This window comes from Dysidea avara, chromosome 6, assembly GCF_963678975.1.
Source record: "Dysidea avara chromosome 6, odDysAvar1.4, whole genome shotgun sequence".
In the NCBI taxonomy this organism is placed as follows: Eukaryota; Metazoa; Porifera; class Demospongiae; order Dictyoceratida; family Dysideidae; genus Dysidea; species Dysidea avara.
Genome location: NC_089277.1, coordinates 30,136,583 through 30,160,187, shown reverse-complemented (window position 1 = coordinate 30,160,187; position 23,605 = coordinate 30,136,583). Strand labels below are relative to the sequence as shown.

The following is a 23,605-nucleotide window of genomic DNA, read 5'->3' as shown; positions in this document are numbered from 1 at the left end:
ACCATAACTTTGAAGTGGAATGTGCTATGAACTTGCAACTAGTATCAACTTGTTTCTTGGATAAAGATCTTCAATTTGGCACCTAGTTTGAACAAATTGAGCGTTGTATGGGTGATATATAGACAAAGGTCACAATTTTTGAGCATTAAATGAATTGTAGAGAATACCAAAGGTCAAATCTGCGATAGCTCCACATCTCAAAGTACACTTCATGGTAGGCAGGTACTATGTGCAAAGTTCATACTTTCTGCACAAAGTGCACAATTTGCTCATTTTTGCTAGCTAAGCTGCTCTACTACTTCTGTCATCAAGTAACATGCATGGAAATGAAGCTGTTGCACCAAACTTCAATTGCAAAGTATCATAGCTTGAAATTGTACATGTTTTAAAATAACTGACCTTGATAACTATATAGCTGAATTAAATATATAAAATATAAGATGTCAGTCAAGGAGACTGATATCAACTCCCTGCTATAGCTGTAGCTTTTGCTCCCATTTGCCTTTAGAATACAGCATAATAATAGCTATACATAAGCAAACCACAAGTGAAGCAAACCAAAGCTTACTATGAGTGAAGTAAGCCAACTTTTATGTAGCTATAGATCTCTTGCAGCATAAAAGCCTCAGTTTTGAAGATTCTCACTTACAGCACAAAAATTAGCTAGGTAAATGGTGCAAAGCCAACTGCATGCATACAGTTATATATTTCATGCCCAGCAGTACTAGTAGCAGCTGCAGCCTGTAGGAACTCCATGAAGAAGGAATCAAGCAGCAAGTTTAGGTGAATAGTGCACAATGGCATACGCAATGGCACTCGCGTACGCCTCCATGAATTAATTTTCGTGGCGCCTGGGCTTTACCGTAATGAGTCAGCCGCGGTCCGTTGCAGTGACTTTAAAATTATTCCAGGATTAGTCTTATACTGTAGCTTTTGTTTAGTGATTAGGGAAAGTCTCAGTGTAGTAACTGTATTGTCATGGATTTGGGTGATAACGTTGACTCGACAACGGAATCTCATTCTCATGATCAGCTGCCTAGAAAGCTGCGTTGTTTCGATCCTTCTGATACAGTAGACATCACAATGGGAGAATCTGGTGTTGCAGCTATAAAGCCTGTTACTATCCCAGAATATTATCAGTCAACTTTTGATAAGATGCCACACAAAAAAGCTTTGTGTTGGAAAGACAACAAGGATGGTCCATGGGAGAGCTTGACATATGGAGAATACAAGAAGCTGATCTTCAGTGTTGCCAAGTCCTTGTTGAAGGTTTGTGCATACACTATATTGTATTAGCTAAAGCACCAAGGTGAGGGCACTAGGGAAAATAATATGTATTGTACATGTATAGCATGAGGGTGTGGTCAAGGGGCAATTAAATATAGCACAAGGCGAGGTGGTACATGGATGAGCTGCTTTTACTCGTTTATTGTATGAATCTGGAGTTGCATTCATGAAGAAATACAGTTCATGGTGACCTGGAGCACCATGATGACAGTAAAAAAAAAGTATCTTTTTCCCCACCCCCGGGTAGCGTAGGAAGATACTCAAATTCTAGTGTCAAATTCCTGAGTACTGGAGCTAAGAAGCTTGTTAAAACCCTTATCCTGTCTATTGTTGTGCTTTGTATGGGAAGATCAAAGTGTGTTGTGCTATGTTTTCCATACTGTGCCTGCATAGGCAGATACAGTGTATTTTTGTGGAATATATATAGTACAATAATTAAATCTATTTTTTATGCGTGAATAATCCCTCTGACAGCATGGTGTGACATTGTCAATCACTCATTTAACCTGACTAGTTGTTTGTCCTATGACCAGAAATAGATCTTATGAACACTTAATGATAGTCTGATGGCTGAAATGAGTACTTGGATAAAGAAGATGAATAGAAAGTGCCCCTATATGCTTTTGTGAATGAAAATAACATACTCAAGACTACTCAGCTGCAGCTCCACTTCATACTGTATTTTTCTCTTAACACACCTTCTTGTGCTATATTTCTGTGTATGTACAGATTGCAATTACACTGTTTACATATACTGTATCATGTATAGTTGTTGTTTTCACGCACAGCTTGGACTGGAGCCTTTCCATACCGTAGCTACTATGGGATGTAACTCTGTGGAATCATTTGCATGTAGTATTGGTACAGTATATGCTGGGTATGAATGCATGTGTCTTCACTCAGTGTATCTACTGTTGACCTTTGTTATAGTGGTATATCAACTGGTGTATATACCACAGGGAGTGTTGACATCTGTCAATATATTCTGGACAACAGTAAAGCTGATGTAATAATGGTGGATGACCAAGGAGAGAACATACACAAGATAGCTAAGGTATCGTGGTGGATTGATTAGATTTGATTCTTCCTTTTGTGTATGTATAATGCATGAAGAACTTACTTACGGTGGAAGGATCAATGTAAATAATGCTATATTTGGCATACAGAATTGTGTACATGACTGAACACAATTAATAGATATCTTGTGACATTTGTCTTTGCTTGCTCAGGTGTTCTGCAGTAATATATAGTTTAGTATAATAACACAGTAATGAGTTTTGTATAACAAAGATTTTTTTGTGTTGCTTATTTTCAAACACGTGCAGATTCGTGATAAGCTTCCTCATTTGAAAGCAATAGTTCAGTATAAAGGAGAAGTCATCGAAGATTATCCTGATATTTACAATGTACGTTGGTACTCGTTAAAAATCATGTCATATCCCGATTCTCATGTGGTTTCATAGTGGACACAGTTTTTGGCACTTGGTAAGGACACGGAAAATTCAGTCATTGATGACATCATCAGTAAACAACAACCAAACCAGTGTGCCATGTTGGTGTATACTGTGTGTGATATTCTAATAATTTAGTGCAGTATAATAATGTGTCATATTTTCAGTCTGGAACTACTGGTGTCCCTAAAGGTGTTATGTTGAGTCATGATAATGTTAGTGACTTTTGTATATATCTAAAAATTGTTAGATATATTTTAATGATTAGCTGACTTGGACTGTAGAATATGCGAGTGAATTTCCAGAAGAAGTATGGCACTGCGGTGTTAGTTATTTACCACTGTGTTACATTGGAGTAAAGGTAATTAAGTGTTAGTTTAATTATTATGTAGTTTATTGTTATAGTCCACAGGTATTAGACATGATTCTTCCAATATCTGTTGGTGGCACTGTGTACCTTGCTCAACCAGATGCTTTAAAGGTATCAATCTTATATTCTACCTTGAATATGCTAATGTATCAATCACTGTTCAGTTATTACAATTTACAATTCAGCCTACTAACGAGACTATACTCTTGCTACTAACTTATATAATTCCAAAGTTTTCCTTACTCTCGTGCAATAGAGCATGGTTGGTTCAACAAAATTTTCAGAATAACGCAGTTCAAGTTTAGCACAATTATGTACAGTAGACTATATTTAATTTGAAAGTGAAGTAGGGATCCAAGCGATAAAAAGTATGCATTCATAATGCTAGCACAATAAAAATATGAAATAGTGACATGCCCTCCTGGTAGGTGAAAGCTAACTGCTGAGATACTCTCTAATACAGCAGTCACCCTAATAGAACAGTCATATTGTATAACTAAGCTATAGCAAAAAAAAAACAAAAAAACAAACAAACTAGTTTTAAAATTGAAGTAGGGGTCCAAGCGATAAAAGTAGTGAAGCATGATAGTATTAAACATAGTTTGGTGGGAAAATCCCTACTTTGGCATTGAATAAAATGATTTGTTATAACATGCCGTTGTTGGGATTTTCCCACCAAGCTATGCTGTATTACCATCATTGATCTCTTTTTTCACCAGCTAGACCAATAATAAGGGAGTGTGATCATCGTGATTGAGTGAATAGATTATTAAGTGGTATGATTTGTTATTATTCAACCAAAGTCATTAATGGGTGTTGTCTTGATGAAGCTACTGAGCTTATGCGCTTTAAATACTTTGTGGCATCTAATATGCTGCTCAAGGAAGGTGTTGATATGGAAAATTAATGGTTTCATTGCATCAAGGAGAAGATGACCAGCCTGATTGAAGATAAAAGGAAAGATGAGGCACACACTCGTCAGGACCCCTAAAGGCACATGCCACTGGTGAGTTTGTTATTGTGGCGTAAAATGGTAGCTGTGTGATGCCTTGTTTGGCTTCCAGCCTTGCAACTGTGGTCAAGCAGGCAGGCAGGCAAAATTCAAGTTTTGGTGTGTGTGTTTTTTTTTTACAATTTTGTATCTGGCCACCTGTAAGTGTTTTCTCGTTTTTAATACTGTATTTGATGTCAGATGGACTAATATTATTCTGTAAAGATGACTTTTGTTGCATAAGGTGTCTTTCTAGGATAGTGTTTAAAGGCAGCATTTTAGGTGGCATGCATCACTTTTGGGAGGATCATGCATCACTTTTGGGAGGATTCCTACTTACACAGTACTACTGTACTGTTTGATATGCTGCATACATATGAACCATATATACATCTCTTTATAGGGTTCTCTATTTCAAACTCTGGTTGAAGTCCAGCCGACATTTTTTCAATCAGCACCACGGTACACTGAAATTTGAAGTGTTATTACTGGCTGAGCAAAAACTGGTCGTTTTCATAAATTCCTCAAAATTCATTTTTTGTTATGCATAGTAGTACCAAATAAGTGTTCTGCCAAATTTCAGTCTTTTATGATCAATTATAGTCTTGGAGTTATAGCTTTAGACATTTGAAACAGCAAGAATTTTGTTGTACAGCAACAATATGGCAAGTAATTCAATAAATACCCAAAACTCACTTGTCTTATGTTGTACGAATGCTAAACTAAGATTTTCTTACTACACGAACATACAAACCCGATGGTTTATAGCTTTTATTGGTTTGAGCTTTGTTTCTATCGAATCAGTTAAAACATAATAGTAAAATTGAATTTACGACAACAGCTGGTTTTTGCTCAGTCAGTCACAATATTATTGTATTTGTTGAATTGCTTAGTTTATGGGAGGAAATAAAGAAGAAAATACAAGCTAGTGACAATAAGAACAAAGAAGCACATGGATTTGGAAGCTGTGATATCATGTTAACAGGTGGTGCTCCAATGCACCGTGATACTGTGGAGTATTTTATGACTTTGGGCATGCCAATTATAAATTTATATGGAATGAGTGAATCAACTGGTGCAGTAACAAGGACCAGATCTCCAAAGGCTAGACATGGATCTTGTGGTACCACTAATAGTGGCATGGAGATTAAAATTTCTAATCCTGACCAACATGGCATTGGAGAGGTTAGCACATAATTAAGAAACCTTCATGGTCATAGATAAAATTTTTATTGAATATTTGACAACAAAAAAAGGGATACAAGTTTTATCATGTATATGAAGTAAACAGCTCACTTTTTGTACCTATAAGGATAAAAAATTAAGGAAATTTGATATTCACATGATCAACCATGTAGATTAATTGGCAATCATACGGTACAGTATAGTAAGGATTATGAAGGTTTGGGTTTTTCTGGCCAAAAAATATAAAACCAGCCTCATTCCCTTCCTCATAGCTTGACAACATTGGTTTGGTATAACCGAGTCTAAAATATCTCAGAGGGATCCCAAACCCTTCCAACAAGTTTTTGAAAAAATATTAACTGAATTTCCGGTGATTAACTGACTAGCTGGCCGATGTTTCCCTCCAAACTGTGTGTGTGCATCATGGACTTACCTTAGTCTTTTGTGCATGTTCAATTTCTTCATCACTACATGGCGTTCATTATTAATGGTAATGCATGGTGGCTTTAGTGGAGCTGGCTATCACAACAATCACCCAAAATTCTGTAGTGATTGCCACGTAAGAGTTATGTGATTGCAGTACTGTACATATTACTGAAACAATCAGACACCATGTTTGAATTTTACTTGCAAACTCAGTACTGTATAAAGTTGCACAATCTCTCGTCCATATGATTCGATGCAAGCCTGTGTAATACTGAGGGCAATTATTACAAGTGTAGGAATTAGGGATCATAGAAATAAAAGGATTTGAAACAAGGGTGGTATCGCCTAATGATACAGCAACAGCCTGTGTGTTAAGGCTTATTTTTTTTAATGGTGAACAGATATGCACTCGAGGCAGAAAGGTTTTCATGGGCTACCTTGGCATGGAACAAAAGACAAAGGAAACAATTGATGATGAAGGGTGGTTACACACTGGAGATCTTGGTCGTATGGATGAGGTGCGTTAAACTATATAGGCAATTTATAAATTTTACAGCTGTTTATCTCATATGTAAATCCATATACTGTAGGAAGGATCTCTCTATGTTGTTGGGCGTATCAAAGGTATACTACTGTATAAAAAATTCATCAGTAAAGTAGCAACATGTGTATGAAAATAGAACTAGTTCTGTTGAACAATACGGAGAAGATTTCTCCGGATTATGTTGAGGGTCATATCAAGAATGAAATCCCCTTCTTAAGTAATGTGGTGTTGATAGGCGAAGGGAGAAAATACCTGACTTGTTTATTAACACAAAAGGTGAACTAATTTACCACAATGATATATACTAGTTCATTTATACCACACTGTATAGTGTGTTACAGATCCTCATAGTGGAATGGCCACGGATAATCTTCTCCCACAAGTGATCAAGATGTTTGAGGAGTTAGGTACCAACTGTACAACAGCGTCACAAGTGATCAATAGTAAGGACAAGATAGTATTCAAGGCCATCCAGGATGGTATTAATCACTACAACACACAACACAGCATCTCTGACTGGTACAAGGTACCCAATAGATATACAACTTCATTGGATGGTATAGTAGTCATTTTTATAGATAAGAGCATGGAGATTGCTCAGTACTGATTTCACCATTGCTAGTGGAGAAATTGGTTTGTTTTTATGCATTCATACATATCTATGTACGCACACTATAGGCCAAAAATTTTAAAACTTACCATTTTATGCTAATGATAGGAGAGCCATATTTCACTGATTTCTCCACATTTATGTAGACTAGCAATACATAGTTGTTACTACAAAAATTATCAACTACTGTCGTCTGTCCTCCTTCAATTTTTCTTCAACCATAGTATCTAAATGTTTAATCGACTATTGGTCTGTTGGAGATCATATATATTCAACTGATTTTTGCAGAGCAACTTAAAATTTCAAACTATTTCACATCTACGTAAATTAAACAAATATAACAAATACAAGGAAATTGGAGTAGGGTAGGCCCTAGCCAACTATGCTTGCATAATTTAAAGCATTATATAGGTACGTTAACCTAACCAAAAGCATCAAGCTAATATTATTATATTAGATACAAGTTATGAAAATTTTATTTAAAATGTGCAGTGTGTGTGCCAGAAAGAAAGCAAATAATGAACATTATTACTGCATTTCATAACACATTATGTTGTTTCTTCTTGGCTGGTTATAATACACTCAAATACTCTAATAGAGCGGTCACTTACTCTGATACAACAGTCAGGAATACTGATATACTTTAATAAAACAGTCAGTGCTCTAGAGCTTAATCTTGAAAGCATAATTGTGAGCATAGTAGGCTTGATTTTGGAGTGTTGCTCAAAGACATAATTTATTGTTAAAACTTTGAGCTTAATAGGCCGGGCCTAGAGTAGGGATCATAGCGATGATAAAAGTAATGAAACAAGGAGTAATGCCAACACCTGCAGCTATACTAGCGCACATTCAGTCCTTTGGTTCATTGCTTAAGTATAATCCCCACTCGAATTTAAAATTTCTAGTCTTTCCTTTTGTGTATGAATTAACAGACACATGTTGTTACCAGAAGAAAGAATAGTGCTGGACTTTTCATTTTATTGTTTAATTTCACGCCTGATTGTCAACTGTTGAATATTAATGTAGTCATTTGACTTCTTTTCAGCTATGATTTACCTGTTTCACAGTGTTATATATGAACCTACAATGGTACGAGAAGCACCTCTCAACATTGAAACTGTGTTGGTCACATTCTATCTAGCTCATTTGGGTCTGACCAATACCCTGGTTCAACCCGTATTGAATCACATGTATAATAACCTTATTAGTTTGACGATGTTCAAAGTCCAGTCTGCAACCATGAGCCATCCCCACAAATTGATAATTATTGTATGAGTCATAGTCTGATCTTTCGGCAGGCCAGCTCTTTCATGAGCTACGTCTACATATCGAGAATGTATTACTGTTTGTAAGGGATATATAAATTCATGCTAGTTTGTTAGTATGGTGTGTTGAATTATGTAGTTTCCATGAAACCACTTTTGTTTTCTTCTATTTAACCTACTGAGTGATACATAGTCACTTATAAAACTTACCTGTTTAGAGCTACCCATTTACTTAACTTATAATAATATCCTTGTGGTGCACCTGAAATGTAGCTCTTGGCACACAGTTCGGATTTAATTAATTCACGTCACATCTGGGTCTGTTCTCTGGGTCTGTGGGTTACACAGGTCAGCAGTACTTGTCCAGTTTCAGCGTTGGCACCTCTACAATCAATCCAGCCACTGCAGAATATGCGACAATAAAGTAATAGAACAGTTCATAATACCTTCTTGTGTTATGCTGAGCACATGCCTAAAGCCAGAGATATCCTACCTCCAAATCAACACCTATGTGGTTGTAGGGAACACAAAGGAGGCAAAGGTAAGTCCATGATGCATGTATTATACCTGATGTGGTAGGTGATAGGGCAAGTCTGTGGTCTGTCTGGTGAAATCCAGTCATAATAGTTGGCTGAAGACATCAGTTAATTTAGCAAAAAAATTCTGTTAAATATAAAAAATGAAAACTTGTTGAAAGAAGTGTTTAGGGTTGCTCTGAGTACATTTTTCAGCCTAACCAATATTGCTAAGCTGAAGAGTAAGATTGGTTTTTAGGCAGAAAGTGAAAACCTTTATGACTTCTACTATACAGTACTACAATATTCTATGGTACAGTGTTACATGTCTTTCAGGTCCAACAATGAAGGTAAAGAGATCAGTTGTGATGGAGAAATATTCTGATGAGATAGAAGAACTTTATGCACAATCAATAAACTTACCTGTGATGTGATTTACAATGTCACAATTAAGTGAACATACAGTACTTGGTGTGTCACCACTCATAGACGATTCTAAGGGGGGGGGGGGGGGGGGGGGAGCCATGGCCTCCCAGGGGTGCTGAAAAAAGCTTTGAAATTTTTTGGGAAAAAGTTGCAATATATGTAGTTTGGCATTGTTAGTTTTAGCTTTTTTTTTCATGTTTTTAGCATAATTTTTAGGCTGGTGTCAGGCCTTCAAATTACAAAAATCCTTCAGACCCCCTATATAGTCATGCTGTGCCCTACTTGCCCCCTCCCATGTAGGTCAGGTCTAGAATTTCCACTGTCACCACTTTTATATATCACCTTTTATATCAAATCTTTTTCTGTTTTTGAAAGGCTGCACCCCTTTATCACAGCTTGACTGTTTTGGATACAACACAAAACTACAGCTACACATGCTGTAAATGAACTAAGTATACATGTGATCCTGATGTCAGTCCAATTAACAGTGTTGGGAATAACGTATTGCAAAAGTAGCGCGTTATGTAATGGTTATTACATTTTGTGATTTCAAGTAATATAACGTGCTACTATTCATAGTCTAGTAATATAACTTAAGTTACTTTCAAGGAACCCATTGTTCGTTCAGTAACGTGTTATTACGTAACGCGTTACTATTACAGTTCGTTAGCGATGTGTAACGATATTCATAACACATCACCAGGTCCATTACTAACCAATTAGTGTTACTCAACAGCTTAGTGGCTGTAATAATCTACTGTCTCGATCCCTATAATAAAATTATTCATACTAGTTCGCACCTCGCTGAAGTGGTAAAAATAATGAACATCTCTACACAGGTGCAAGAATCCAGTAGTTATATTTACAGGAGTGTTTACTATATGCTAGTTCAGTAACTAACATACAAGCGGCCGGGTATAGAAAGGTGTATGGTCAGAGCGAAAGTAACTTAATGTAATATATTAAGTTACTTTTCATTTGGAGTAATATGTAACTGTAACTTATTACACTGCCCAAAAGTAAAGAGTAATATGTAATATATTACATTGACAAAGTAACTTCCCAAAACTGCCAATTAAACTGCATACCGTCGGTCATTATTGAATATTATTATTGTAAACTAGCTAGTTTAGTAAGTTTGATATCATGTGGTATACCACAACAGCTAACAATGCTGGCATGGTCCTCTGAATTCCTTTCACAGAGTGACCCACCTACTATACTTCAAGCACAACTATACATAGTATAATTGCTGCATGATATGTGGTTGTGTAAAGCCAACAAATTGTTACTTGTATGATTTATACCTGCATGCATGTACATTGCATGATTGTTGAATCCCAAAAGTCAACTTGCAATAATTAATTGTTAACTATAGGATGGAGTCTGGAACAGTGGAGTAAGGCAAAGAGTGGGGCCAACTTTAGCTAATTATAGGAGGGAGGGGGCATGCATGCACAGTACATGTAGTGTAATTGCATGAATACTTTCTATGTTCGTGCATGGCAATGATGCTACACTATGGTGTTATTTCTATCGTGTTGCTAACAGGCACAAATGAGTTAAGAGCAGCCCGTATAATATAGCTATATATGTGACCCGGTCTGCAAAAAAGGGATCTTATAGCCTTTCCAAATTACCAAGTTTGACTAATCATAACTCCTTTTGCTTTTAACCTATCACCTTGATATTACACCAAGCCATAGTGCTACGTTAGGGGTATAAGGGGACCACATTTCAGGGTGATACCACATTCACAAGTCAATTACAGGTTGCCAAGTAAATGCAATTGAAAAGGCTATAAGACCCCTTTTCTGCAGACCGGATCACATACTAGCTTATCCAAAAAACCTCAGCTGCTTGACAAAATCCTTACTTTGTGTATATTTATCACTGTCAGCAATACTGAGAGTATATCAACATTGTTTCACAAATCAATCTAGAAAATACTCTGCCATCATAATAATATGTCATCATGCAACTGTACATGTTATAATAATTAAAAGATTTTAATTTTACAGGGATTTTCACAAGCAATATAATACTACTTTATTCTGCCTATATATACTAGCATTTTATGATTATGCTTGATGCTTTAGTGCACTATTTATATATGCTCAAAATTGTAGGCTGATGCCTAGCCTTAACCATTTATTTTATTTTTAAAGCAATACGCAAGTAAAAGGCATTAATATTGCAATAGCTTATGTAGCTTATAGCTAGTTTTGAGCATTATATGAATATTATTTTGAGCTGCATGGCACTGCATAATAGGTTGTGACCTACATTATTTAAAACTGCATGCATAATAGTGTATAGCTAGCAATATACCTGCTAGGCATATTTTCACTGCATGTGCCAACATGAAAGCAATAATTTTGTGCTAGCTATATACTGCATGACTTTCTACCTATTCCATGCATTGGTATAGCAAGGTGGATGCAAGTTAGATAGGGAACTTTGTTCTCAAGTTATATATAGGTACAGCAGTGTGTAAAGCACACTTGGTATGTGAAGTATGATCTCTCTGGGGGCCTGCTCGGAAATTTTAGTCTTGAGATTATGGTGGCAATTTCTTTTTTTGAAACCGCCCTATCAACGTAATGATGTGAGAACGACAAGTCCAGCTCAGTCTGGCACATGCTAGCTACACCGCTAAGGCTGAACAAGCCAAAGCAGGAAAATTAAAATACAAAAAAAACACAATTACAGTAAAATAAAGTTCACTGGTCCAATTATTATTTAGAGCATGAAATAGCTAGCGTGATGATGATAAACGTCTTATTGATTATTAAGACATGATAATATACAAACAGGGGCCTAGACTCAGGGTTACCATACACTGATAGCCAAAGAGTGATCAGTGCAGGAGCCCTGACAAGACTTGCATTACTGAACTTACAGTACAAAATTAACTACACAGTAACAAAGTTCATGTCAAGAGGTCCAATAGATCTCACTCAGGGTACCGAAAGTTCTAGACTTGGAAATTCAGTAAGAGCAGGAGATGGCAATACGAGCAGCCTGCTCAAGCAGTGGCTGTGCAGTTTTCTTTGACACACAACAAGCAGCAGCCACTTGGGTAAGCATAAAGTGATCCAGACATCCCATCTCAGTAGAAATGATATACATCAACAACTAGTTTAAACCAGTACATTGAAGGTCATACAATAAAGAGCCATATCTACAGTATCTTCCTACCGAGCTCTTGCAGCCAATAAGTGTTGCTGGGTATTGGAATTGGTGGGAACGATCAGCTTAAACAGGTAGATGGAATCCTTAGAAACCAAGACCAAGTCAGGTCTACTAAGGGAGGTAGGAAGTTTGGTGGGGATAGTGCTAGGAGGGCTGACACTGGCAAGATAACCTGGAAGGTCAGCAGAAAGTTTTAAAAATTCTGTTAAAATGATTTTGAAGCCCGTCGACAAAAACCTGCAAGACTGGATCATGCCTCCAGGTATACCACCTACCCTGAACGAGAGCAACAGAATATCCGGTTAGGATATGATTCATGGTAGTTTGGGGAGTTTGACAAAGAACACACCTGGTATTAGTAATTATATTCCACCCGGACAGGTTTAAAGAGTTGGAAGAGTATCACAACCAGCACTGGTTCTTAAAAGTTGCAGAGCGAATGTTGGCAACTGAAGCCTTAGCCACAGCACATAGAAAATCAAAGACGGTGTGAGATATCTCCAGGACTGTTGGCCGCCGGCTACAACAGAATGGTGGACATAGTCGGCTCTCACAATCAGTGGATCAAATGACCGTTCTACGGCTTAAAAATTACATGACAATATTATATAGCTGACTCCTTCAGATGGGTAATACTGGTATGCAGCTAGCTACTGAGAACAACTGTGGACTGTCCTCAGACTGTTCTACTGAGCCCTGTCTTCACTACCAAACATCCTGGAGGTGCACTTGAGTCTAGTCCACATTGCTAGTAGTCTCACTCCTAAAATTGTGGAGAGGTTGGCATCTCTGCTGATGATAGCTGGCTGCCAGCTAGATTTTTCAGTGCCCAACGGCTGAAATCAGAAAGTCAATATGCACCCAGGTTGCTAGCTCCATCTATGTACTCAAGCTCTGTGCTGATTCTGGATCCAGCTGGGTACTAGATCTTACTAGACATTGGGTGGTCTGTAGTTCGAATCCTGGGGTAGGAGGAATTTTTTTCCTTTCTTTGGCCCTTTTCTGTTTCACCTTATGCACTTGTCAATTTCATGCCCCACCCTCCCACCCCCGGGCGTCCTCACACCCCCGGGCGTCCTCACACCCCAGGTAGGGATTTGAAATTGCTTCTTGTCCCCACCCCTGGGGCAATTGACAGTTGCACAATTCACTGACTGATTTTCGGTAGTTGCATTTCTAAACAATAAAATCGCACTTGCATGCTATAATTTTACTAGCTCAGTACAGGGCACCAGTCGCATGCATGAAATATGCGCTTAGTCATCCTTGAGGTGTTGTCAAATCCCCTACTATGGGGGTGGGATTTGACAGCCGATTTTGCCCCAGTAGTGGGGAATTTGACACCACGATTTGTCAAATCCCCTGCACCCCCCGGGGGTTGGGCATGAAATTGACAAGTGCATTATTGTTAGCTAGGTCAAGTATTCTTCTTAAGTCTTCAGTTCCAGTTAGTTAGGTTAGGTTAATCCAAAGGCTGCAGCACATGTTGCTGTCAGACCTTCAGTGCTGGCCACTGTAAAGCTTTGATCATAAATAATAATTACCGGATATTGCACCATTTCTCTAATTAACGCGCCACATTTCGTAATCGCTATGGCACTCCATTTAAATATGATGAAAAGACGCCACTGCTCCCGTATTTTCCAGACTGAAAATTCGTCATGTTGACAAAGCTAAGATATTTCTGGACGTATTGGCTCAAAGAAGAAGGTTACGTGCTGTTCAGTTTGTCGTGGCCGGTGGTAAGCTGAAGCAGATTGTGCTGTGCATGTCTATTGTGTTCTACTAGTGCATTTAAATTTACGACAGGGACCTAAATGTTTTACATACCAAACGTCACACACTACCATGCACCGTAGGCGGTGGCAATTTACAAGTATGAGTGATATTTTTACTGTTTCACTGGTTAGCTTGATTGTAATTTGTACTGTTTGAGTCAGTCATGTAGAAAGAACCGCATCTATAATAGGGTACATGAGTGCATGCACCTTGTGTACCTGCATGTATTATCTGCAGCCTAGCAAGCAAGGTGATCCTCCATGTATGTTATTGTACAGCTCAACATCCAACACACTGGCTGCTGTTTTCATGGCACATTTATTTATTCACATGGCGACTGCTTTAATAGGGGAAATGAGAAAAACCACCTGTAGCTTAATATCAGCTCAAAAACTATTGTCAGTATGCGTTCACCTGAGCCCCCACCAAATAATTAATATCAAAGAGGTGAACATGTGTTCACTCCCAATAGTTTTGTACTAATCTGCACTGTACTGACATATTTTTGGTTTTTATGCATTCTGAGGTTGGTTTATTGAGTCTTTCTAGTGAAGGGCCTTCAAAAAACTTGCCGTCTGCTTCTAAATTGATGAGTGTGAGGAGTGGAGTAAGCAAAAACTGACCTCTAGTGATTTCACTACTTGTTATGCTCTACAACACTTATAATACACTTTTTAGTGTATTGTATTTTGATGTAATACATGGCAACAGCTAACTGAAAATCATTTTACTATATTTGTGTTACCTATTTGTATCCTTGAACTAAATACTATAGCTCAGATCACTGGGACACAACCTACCCTTCCTAGGACAATCTGTTGTAGCTAAATTCATTCCTACATGCATACAAACTCATTACACAACTGTAGGATTTTTCTGCTATCATGATTAGTTCTTACATGTGCTGGTTGGTGTACTATTTTATGTGACCAAATTTATTAGTACTTTACAAGCTTGCTAATATCTCCAAGACTTTATCGTTGGTTAACCATAACTAGCACATTCCCTGCAGCATACTGATAAGGAGTACAGGTATAAGTACTGTAGAAGAACCTAACAAGTAGTGAAATCACTAGAGGTCAGTTTTTGCTTACTCCACTCCTCACACTCACCATTTTAGTAGCAGACTGCAAGTTCTTTGAAGGCCCTTAGCTAGCAAGACTCAATAAAACCGACCTCAGAATGTGTAAAAACTAAAAATATGTCAGTCCAGTAGTCTAATCCAGTGTTCCAGTCCAGTAGTCCAGTCCAGTGATTAGTTACACCCAATTTAAAGGGCTACACCTCAGGCTACACAACACTACTAATTGTTTGGGTAGCTGGCCCATGTAACAGTTATTAACTAGAAACTAGGGCTTGAACAGACTATAATCAAGCGAACTTTCCCTGAATTATGTTTAAACATGAAGTTGTATGAATGTGTACAGATGTTAGTAATATTTGCCAAAGCCTTCATACTGTATACCTACCACGTTGAACCAGTTGTTACCATTTGAAAATCTCTTAGGCTGTGATGTACATAGCTGACATATGTTACAATAATGTAGTTATTTGAACAGTGACAGTATATATGAAGCTTTCTAAACCAAATAAGGGCTAAACAATACTGATATTTTCAGAAACAGTGATACTTTATGTTTTGTAGTTAACATGTGATTTACTATGCTTTCCAATAATCCAATGCTGTAGCTAGTTACTAATGACTGTTTGCAAAGTGTTTTAATAAGAAACTGAAATGATTTGTTAGCATACATCAGTCAAACCACAAAAGGCGATGCCAAAAATGTACAGTGAAAGAAAACAGTTCACTACTTTCAGATCCAAACCCGTGTGCTTACCAGCCACGCTGAATTTCCCACCCGCACAATCTACGTTGTTATTACACCAGCAGGTCACTTCTGCAGTTCTGTGGCTTATAACACCACTTATACTACAGAAGTGGAATATCAGTGATATGCACTTTGTAATTGATTGATACTGATACTCGTGATATTGGTACCAATACCGATAAAGTATCGCTATGAGCCCTAATGTGTTTAGCAACTTACAATTATAAAATGATTCAGTGTTATCAGGAACTTGTAAGTACCATGCAAAGATAACGGAGCTCATTGTATAGCAATGCCTCAGTCTACATGCTAAACATGTAATATTACTAGCTGTTCTCTTAGCTACCACATATTGGGTACAAATTTTCAAGCAATGATGCTTTTTTGACATACAAAATCCTCACAAATTTTGATCCTTGAAAATAGCAGTCAGCGCTCCCAGTACATACTTGGAAATATATTGCAACAAGCTTGCCTCCAAAATGTTTTTCCTTGTTGTACACTATTTCATAGGGCTGGACACACTATACAGGTGTATATTGTACTGCTGTGAGCACTGTGCATCTTTGTACAGCATTGTATATGTATTTTGTTAGCTCACAGTGTGAGCCATGTACATATATTGTAGTTCATTGGAAATTATTAACAAGTGATTTAAAGTCCATGGGTACCAATTTCTTTTTACCCTTCCTGCTGTTCTTATTCTGTAGCATACCATACTGATTCATTTCATGTGTATATTTTTTGTTACAGAGTTTGACGTTCTTCTTGCACACTCTGTTACCACTGACAGCTTTGATATTTGTTGGACATGTCAGCAAACACAAGTCTAAACTACTCATTGATGCCACATGTGAGTAATAGCCTCATATTTGTAGATGTGTTCACTTTGTGTTTCTAATTTCAGCTCTTGGGATTTCAGTAAGTCACCACTCCTTGTTGTGTAACATGTGTATCATGTGGTATGTCTAGTTCATCAATGTTACTGGATATGCCATCATTTTTGGCTTGTCTACTGCCATCGATACACTCAGTTCACAGGTAAGATTTGTTGTGGACGCTCACTTGAATATCTGAACCCCAGTGGTCTCAGGCAATGGTATAAGTGTTCAGATAAATGAATTGCTTAGCCCGTGCATTCATATACAGAGCCCTTATCTGTTGAAATACTAGCTCTAATAAAACAGACTTTATTCAAACAAACAGTAATTTTAAATTTTGGATAAACAAGGGCACAGATACAAGATGGTTGGATAGCTGCTCAAGGGTGTATTGTATGTGGAATTTTAGTAATGTGATAAACCATGACTCATTACAATAAATATGTAGAAGCGGTTTATGAATGGTTTTCAAACTAACGCTAGACTGTTATTCATTCAGTTATCTTATAACCATACCTGCACGTTAGAGTTCGATCTCCTTCATGTCCTTAAAACTGTGGTATAGTTTGTTGCATGGTGTGAAACTTCCACGTCTTTATTATGACCACATCGTATAGCAAGTTGGTTGCAAGGTGTTCTTCATGATATAGTGACCATGTCATGTAGGTCCCAAACATAGCTAAGGTGTTCTTCATAACCTCATTAATAAGACCACCTCATTATAGTGACCATGTCATGTCCCAAACACACATGTATCTACAGAACCTTTAACATGGCTTCATTGAGGTATTGTGCATGTAATGTATGTAATAATCCACCATTACAGGCTTATGGAGCTGGTAACTATAAAAGAGTTGGTGTCATTCTGCAGAGAAGTGTTCTAGTGTGTTCTTTGTCATTGTTTCCTATTGCTGTTGTTTTTCTTAATGCCGAGTCGATATTGTTAATCCTTCACCAGTCTCCTTGTGTGGCAAGGTGTGTACAATAAAAGTAATGTGTTGTATGTGTGTACAAATGTACTTTGTATGGTGCGGTGGTGATATGGTGTCACCATGTGTAACATACGTATGTACGTGTGACTGTATTTTGTAAACTTTGTACTATGTACTTGTATATGCAGTACTCACAGTTTGTGTGTGCAGTGTAAATGTGGTGTGCTCATGTTTGTTACTGCCATACGTGACTATTGTCATTTGCTTGAGCAGCACACTACAGTATTGCTCCAGTTGAAACAGGTGTAAATCTGACTAACCTTTTGAGTGTAGTCTGGTATAATAAATTACATCCCCCAAGGGTATGTGCTTGGGAGTGGGTGGTGTGTTGTTTGGTGGTGGTGATATTGTGCAACATGAAATGGCATGTCGTGTGTTCATCTGTGTAGTGTGTAATACTTGTGGTATAATGTGTAATACACTTTTTTTTCTCTTCTATTACTGCAGGTTAACTGGAAAGTTCTGTAAAATTTTAGTGATTGCCTTACCGGTAAGTGTGCTGTGTATTCTGTGAACTGTATACACACAAACGAAGTCATATATATTGTACTTGTATCCCTTGTGGCACTGTGAGCTCCCAGTAGTTTTGCAGTATGTTGTGTAAGTCTAAAACTTTTGAATTGTAGTAGCCCCTGTGGTACAGTTTGGTGGTGTGTTGCGCAGTGTAGCATGTGACAGTAAAAAATTGATGACTGTGGGTATGTGTACTGTATTTCACCTGCTTCATGTTACACCATCAGCTGAAAGTAATCCCACAAATGCTGTGTCATTTCCAGTTAGAAATGTAATTAAGAAGCCATTTCCTGTCATTTGACTATTTAATGATGTAATGAATACCTAGTAATATTTTCTCACAGGTGCTATATTTAGAAGTGATATTTGTGAAGTATTTACAGTCTCAGGTGGGTGGTGGGTGTGTCATGGCATCACATGATCTTTCAACCATATTAGGGAATAGTTAAACCAGCCATAGTAACAGGCATCATCAGCAATGTCGTGAATATTATTAGTCTAACATTACTATTATTTGTAGCTGGACTGGAAATAGAGTAAGTGTGCGTGTGCGTACGTGTGCATTTGCGGTGTGTGAACATTTTTGTGCATGCCCATTGTTTCTTTTATATTGCTTATCTCTAGAGGGGCTGCAATTGCAACTGCTCTTGGATCATTCTCTCTGTTTATATCAATTGTGATCTACATGTTCTTCAGAAAGCCAACCAACAAGACATGGCAAGGTGTGTTGGCAGTACTACAGTTTGTAGTGTGCTGGTATTCTAGTCTAGACATCTGTAGCTGCACAAATTCTACAACACACAGCCATGCATGCACGTACACACCTCCGCATACTACATCACACACATGTACACATACATACGTATGTACACACGCACGCACGCACATGGACAGCAAAAATAAAAAGGCAAAACTCTTAGCTATTACAGGGGATGTATGTGCATGGTCATGTTTACACATGTACACTGGATCACCTGGATTAGTACTATAGGTCAAATCCTCCTGGAGTTTGCTGTAGGAGGCTCTACCATGTCAAGACGCAAGTCTCACAGATGCACAACTTCTTTTTAAAATTGTTGTTGCAGTCTTCATTGAGCTCCTGTCCCTATCACTGCTGTACTTACCGATTATGTTACACATTGTAGGTTTGAACTGGAACTGTCTGAAAGAATGGAAACCATATCTGTGGTTGGCTATACCCGGGGTGTTTATGGTGTGTGGTGAATGGTGGACATTTGAAATTGGAGGATTTGTTACTGGCAGTGTGGATGGGGTACAACTGGCAGCTTACACTATCACCCTCAACTTAGCATCATCAGGATTTGTGGTAAGGGATCCATGTTAGTTATACAGTAGTTAGTAGTGACCTTATTTATAGAACCACTTACATACCTACGTATGAGATCTAAAAATTAAATAAATGGTCTTTAATAATGAAGTGGATACAAGAAGTGAGATCAGCATGTTCTATATATTTGTTTTGGGAAAATGAGATGAAGCTCAGGTACTTGTTCATATAACATAGCTGTATAGTGATATACTGACATACTGTGCGTACTGTAGTGTGCAATGATTACATACATAGATTCTGACTTAAAATTTAGTTCGTTTTAGTGGTCCCCCAGCTCTATTGTATAATAATGTGCTGACTATGCAATGAATCCTTGTGGTACATACTCTATCCTGTCCTCTCCACAGATACCATATGGCATAGGGACAGCTGCTGGAATAAGAGTGGGTAACTTGCTTGGGGCTGGAGAGCCTGGAAAGGCAAAGAAATCAGCTGCCGTGGCTGTGTTGTTTGCAAGTGAGTGGTTTGCATATGCCAGTATACAGTATACAGTATAATTCCATAGTTAGGGTAAGAGTGTTTCAGACTGTGTTGTATTAGTGTATAACTTTCAGGGTGGTAGGATTGATCACCAAGCATTACAATTACAGGTGTATAATGTTGTCCTTGCTATGAGTACACACCCGCATTAGCTACAAGTACATTGTACCTCCTTGAAGTAGACACTAAACAAATGGTAGTATGTATACATACATTAGCCGTACCTTATATGTCTCAGTAAAGGAAGTACGGGTATAAAGTACAGTACAGAATATTTAGGAACCTATTACTATAGTGTAGCCTTATAGGTACTCAGATTCCATGGGGATGAAAATTCTGTAACACTTGTATAAGTTTTATGACCAATGGTATTCTATTGGGACACCAGTACTCTATTTGAGTTCTTACTATACTCTAATAAAACAATTGTTTTGACCAATGAAATTACAGATACATGTATAATAGGTTCCATCATATATTGCATGTATATATATAGTATACCAGGTCATGTGATTTGTCACTTTGTTCTATAGTATTGTTTGGCATCATGGAGATGGTCTTGTTGTTTAGCTTCCGTAACATTGGGGAGCTGTTCACTAGTGATAGGTAAGTATGTATTGCACCTTAAAGTTAGAACACACTGTAGCTACAGGTTCCATCAAAGTTAGGTCCTCTATTATACCGTATAACAGGATACTTTCGAGGGGGAGGGGGGGTGGGGGGGATATATTTGCAAAGGATGGCAATTGTTCAAAATTTTGAGAGAGGAAAGTTTTTGCTTCTACAAGGTATTTTGTGCATTACACAATGCCAAGCTACATATTTTGAGAGGGAAAATTTTATTTCTTGGAGCCAATCCACGAAAAGTGCAAACCCACTATACGCTATTACCAAGTCTCCTAATGATAATAGTGGCTGTTAATTTGGAGTATTTTGCTATCAAATGTGTGCTCTATTAGAGTGAATGAGTATAGTTCTGTGTGCAATCGAGTGGGCTACACTTATCTGACTAAAATCACTTATGTAAACACTTTAGCACATACAGTAGGTGTTTGGATGTTGGAGTCACCACTGTATTTCATGACATGTGTTTGCGTGATTTTCACTGACTATAAAAAAAAACTTTCTTATTTTTATTGCCATCTAGAGATGTGATAGAAACTATTGGCAAAGTGACATATCTTCTTGCAGTATTTGTGTTCACTGATAATACTCAGGTGAGCATTTGATGTTATTGTTTACTAACATCATAAATATCTATAATAGAACTTTATTTCTAAGCATCTCTCACAAGTGTGATTTTACTAGTAGTGCTTTTGATTGGCCCATACTAAAGTTATGCCAATTACATAGTCACTTTTTGAATAGAAGTATTTATCATGTACCCCTGGTTGTTTTACATATTACGATGTTTTGTGCTCTATACAGAATTATCAACTTGTGTTATTTACACTTGTATCTATACTGTAATTGCTTTTACATCAATACAGGCTGTGCTGGGTGGTGTACTGAGAGGATGTGGTAAACAGCTTTTAGTTGCTGTCAGTAACATTGGTAGCTTCTACCTGTTGGGACTACCAGTATCACTAACACTGGTGTATGCTGCTGATATGGGAGCTCTAGGCTTCTGGGTGGGATGTGCTGTAGGAAGTGTTGCTCAGGTAAAGAAATGTGTGAAGCGATCATATACTGAAACTGTTGTTATTTTGACTGTAGTTGATACTGGTGTCTATTTTGACGCTACGCATAGACTTCAAGCTGGAATCCCACAAGGTATGATCTTTAATCTTTAATATGCTGTGAAGATTTAGGACACCTGTGTAATACACATATGCATGCATACACACACACACACACACACACACACACACACACACACACACACACACACACACACACACACACACACACACACACACACACACACACACACACACACACAACACACACACACGTACACACACACACACACACACACACACACACACACACACACACACACACACACACACACACACACACACACACATGTACACACACACGCACACACACACTAGAACCTGATAACAAATTCAAAACCAGTCAACTGGTAACCAATAACTGTCGGTTAACTGAATAACTGTCGGTTAACTGAATAACTGTCGGTTAACTGAATAACTGTCGGTTAACTGAATAACTGGTTTCTGTGTAATACAGTGGTATTGGCAGACATAATGATACTCAACAAGTCTGCTGGAAGCTTTAGGGTGGTACCAAAGTGACCATCAACATCCTTTCTTACAATAACAGTTATTACAATCACATATTTACACATGCTTTGAGGTTATGTTATGATGTTAACACTTGTCTGCAGGGGTAATTTATGGTTTACCAAGTGGGTGGGCAAAACCAGTTTAAAGGCTTCTTAACCAGTAATTGGCTGACCCCAGTTAATAACTGGTTTTTTGCATACTGGTTCACAGCACTAACACACACACACGTACACACACATACACACACATACACACACTTGTAGCTAAGGTCCCAAAGTATGTACTGTATTGTAGCTCTTATAAAATTTAGGACACCTAATAGTGTATGGTGTAGCAACCATTATAAATGTATTTGGCCTGGTTGTGTGGTTCACAAATTAATGGATGCTACTAGTGTTGATTTTAGCTTGATACATGCAGTAAACTGGGAAGGAATTGTGTATCATTTTCTGAAGGTACATATGTAATGGTATGAGTGGTTGAATTACTGTTTGATGACGACTTTTGGCCCCATACTTATGTCATAGGGTAAACCTAAGCTATCATTAGACGTTATAGAGTGTACCATTCATTTTGTGTTTGATTTTAGGCGCAAATTAATGCTGAAGCTGAGCACATCAAAACACCAATTACTACTGAATCAGACTCTCTCCAACATGATGACATGGAAGATGAAGGAGTCAACACAAGTAATACTGAATTAAATGATGACGATGAAGATATTGAAATGAGAGCTCTTGTTACTGAAGAAGAGAACAACACAAGTGATGAAGAAGAAGATGAGACAACATCTCCTATTAAACTATTACTGATCAGAACTCCATGGTATATTATTGGACTAGTAATACTAATAACAGGAGTAGTCCTCAGTCAATATACTATACATGTACCATACCAGGCTCAATGTGATGATGTACATAGTAACAATTTGACTAATAATACTAATTTAACTATGGATTATCTGTCTTATCAATTATAATCACTCGATATTTTATGATTATAATTATATGTTATTATTTATTCAGATTTAATATTTTATGTAATTTCCAGAATGATCTATTTTATTGTATATAACATTTTCAGATTACATATGCTGTGATGTTGTACACTCTCCTATATCTATGGAATGTCTTTATGAATAATTATATTGTATGCTTTGAATAACCTGTCTTAGTGTTACATCCTTGCATCAGGCCAATCAATATTTGAGGGCTCTTGCAATTTCCACTGACTGCTTTATTAGGGAGTTTTGATCTATTAAGG

General features: G+C 37.6%; 2 protein-coding genes across 4 annotated transcripts; both read left to right on the top strand.

Annotated features, from left to right (window-relative positions):
* The first annotated feature begins 856 nt into the window (after positions 1-856).
* On the top strand, positions 857-9,119 carry LOC136259171 (long-chain-fatty-acid--CoA ligase ACSBG2-like). 3 transcript variants are annotated; one of them, XM_066052614.1, is made up of 16 exons: positions 857-1,269; positions 2,076-2,164; positions 2,218-2,341; positions 2,613-2,693; positions 2,751-2,852; positions 2,906-2,953; positions 3,007-3,099; positions 3,151-3,219; positions 4,503-4,561; positions 4,993-5,284; positions 6,112-6,228; positions 6,301-6,334; positions 6,391-6,530; positions 6,586-6,780; positions 6,833-6,887; positions 8,981-9,119. In XM_066052614.1, the coding sequence occupies exons 1-16, from the start codon at positions 979-981 to the stop codon at positions 9,076-9,078; spliced, it is 1,887 nt and encodes a 628-aa protein (XP_065908686.1). In that variant the 5' UTR covers positions 857-978; the 3' UTR covers positions 9,079-9,119. The 3 variants fall into 3 exon arrangements, with proteins under 3 accessions (XP_065908686.1, XP_065908687.1, XP_065908688.1); XM_066052616.1 differs by having other exon boundaries at positions 1,171-1,309; XM_066052615.1 differs by lacking the exons at positions 6,833-6,887; positions 8,981-9,119 and having other exon boundaries at positions 6,596-6,774.
* Positions 9,120-13,824: 4,705 nt separating this feature from the next.
* LOC136259169 (multidrug and toxin extrusion protein 1-like) lies at positions 13,825-23,385 on the top strand. The gene is made up of 16 exons (XM_066052612.1): positions 13,825-14,007; positions 16,627-16,726; positions 16,781-16,794; positions 16,846-16,914; positions 17,581-17,729; positions 18,194-18,236; positions 18,604-18,648; positions 18,698-18,795; positions 18,884-18,981; positions 19,405-19,586; positions 19,958-20,066; positions 20,624-20,696; positions 21,238-21,307; positions 21,581-21,751; positions 21,807-21,863; positions 22,932-23,385. The coding sequence occupies exons 1-16, from the start codon at positions 13,927-13,929 to the stop codon at positions 23,319-23,321; spliced, it is 1,749 nt and encodes a 582-aa protein (XP_065908684.1). The 5' UTR covers positions 13,825-13,926; the 3' UTR covers positions 23,322-23,385.
* Positions 23,386-23,605: the final 220 nt, after the last annotated feature.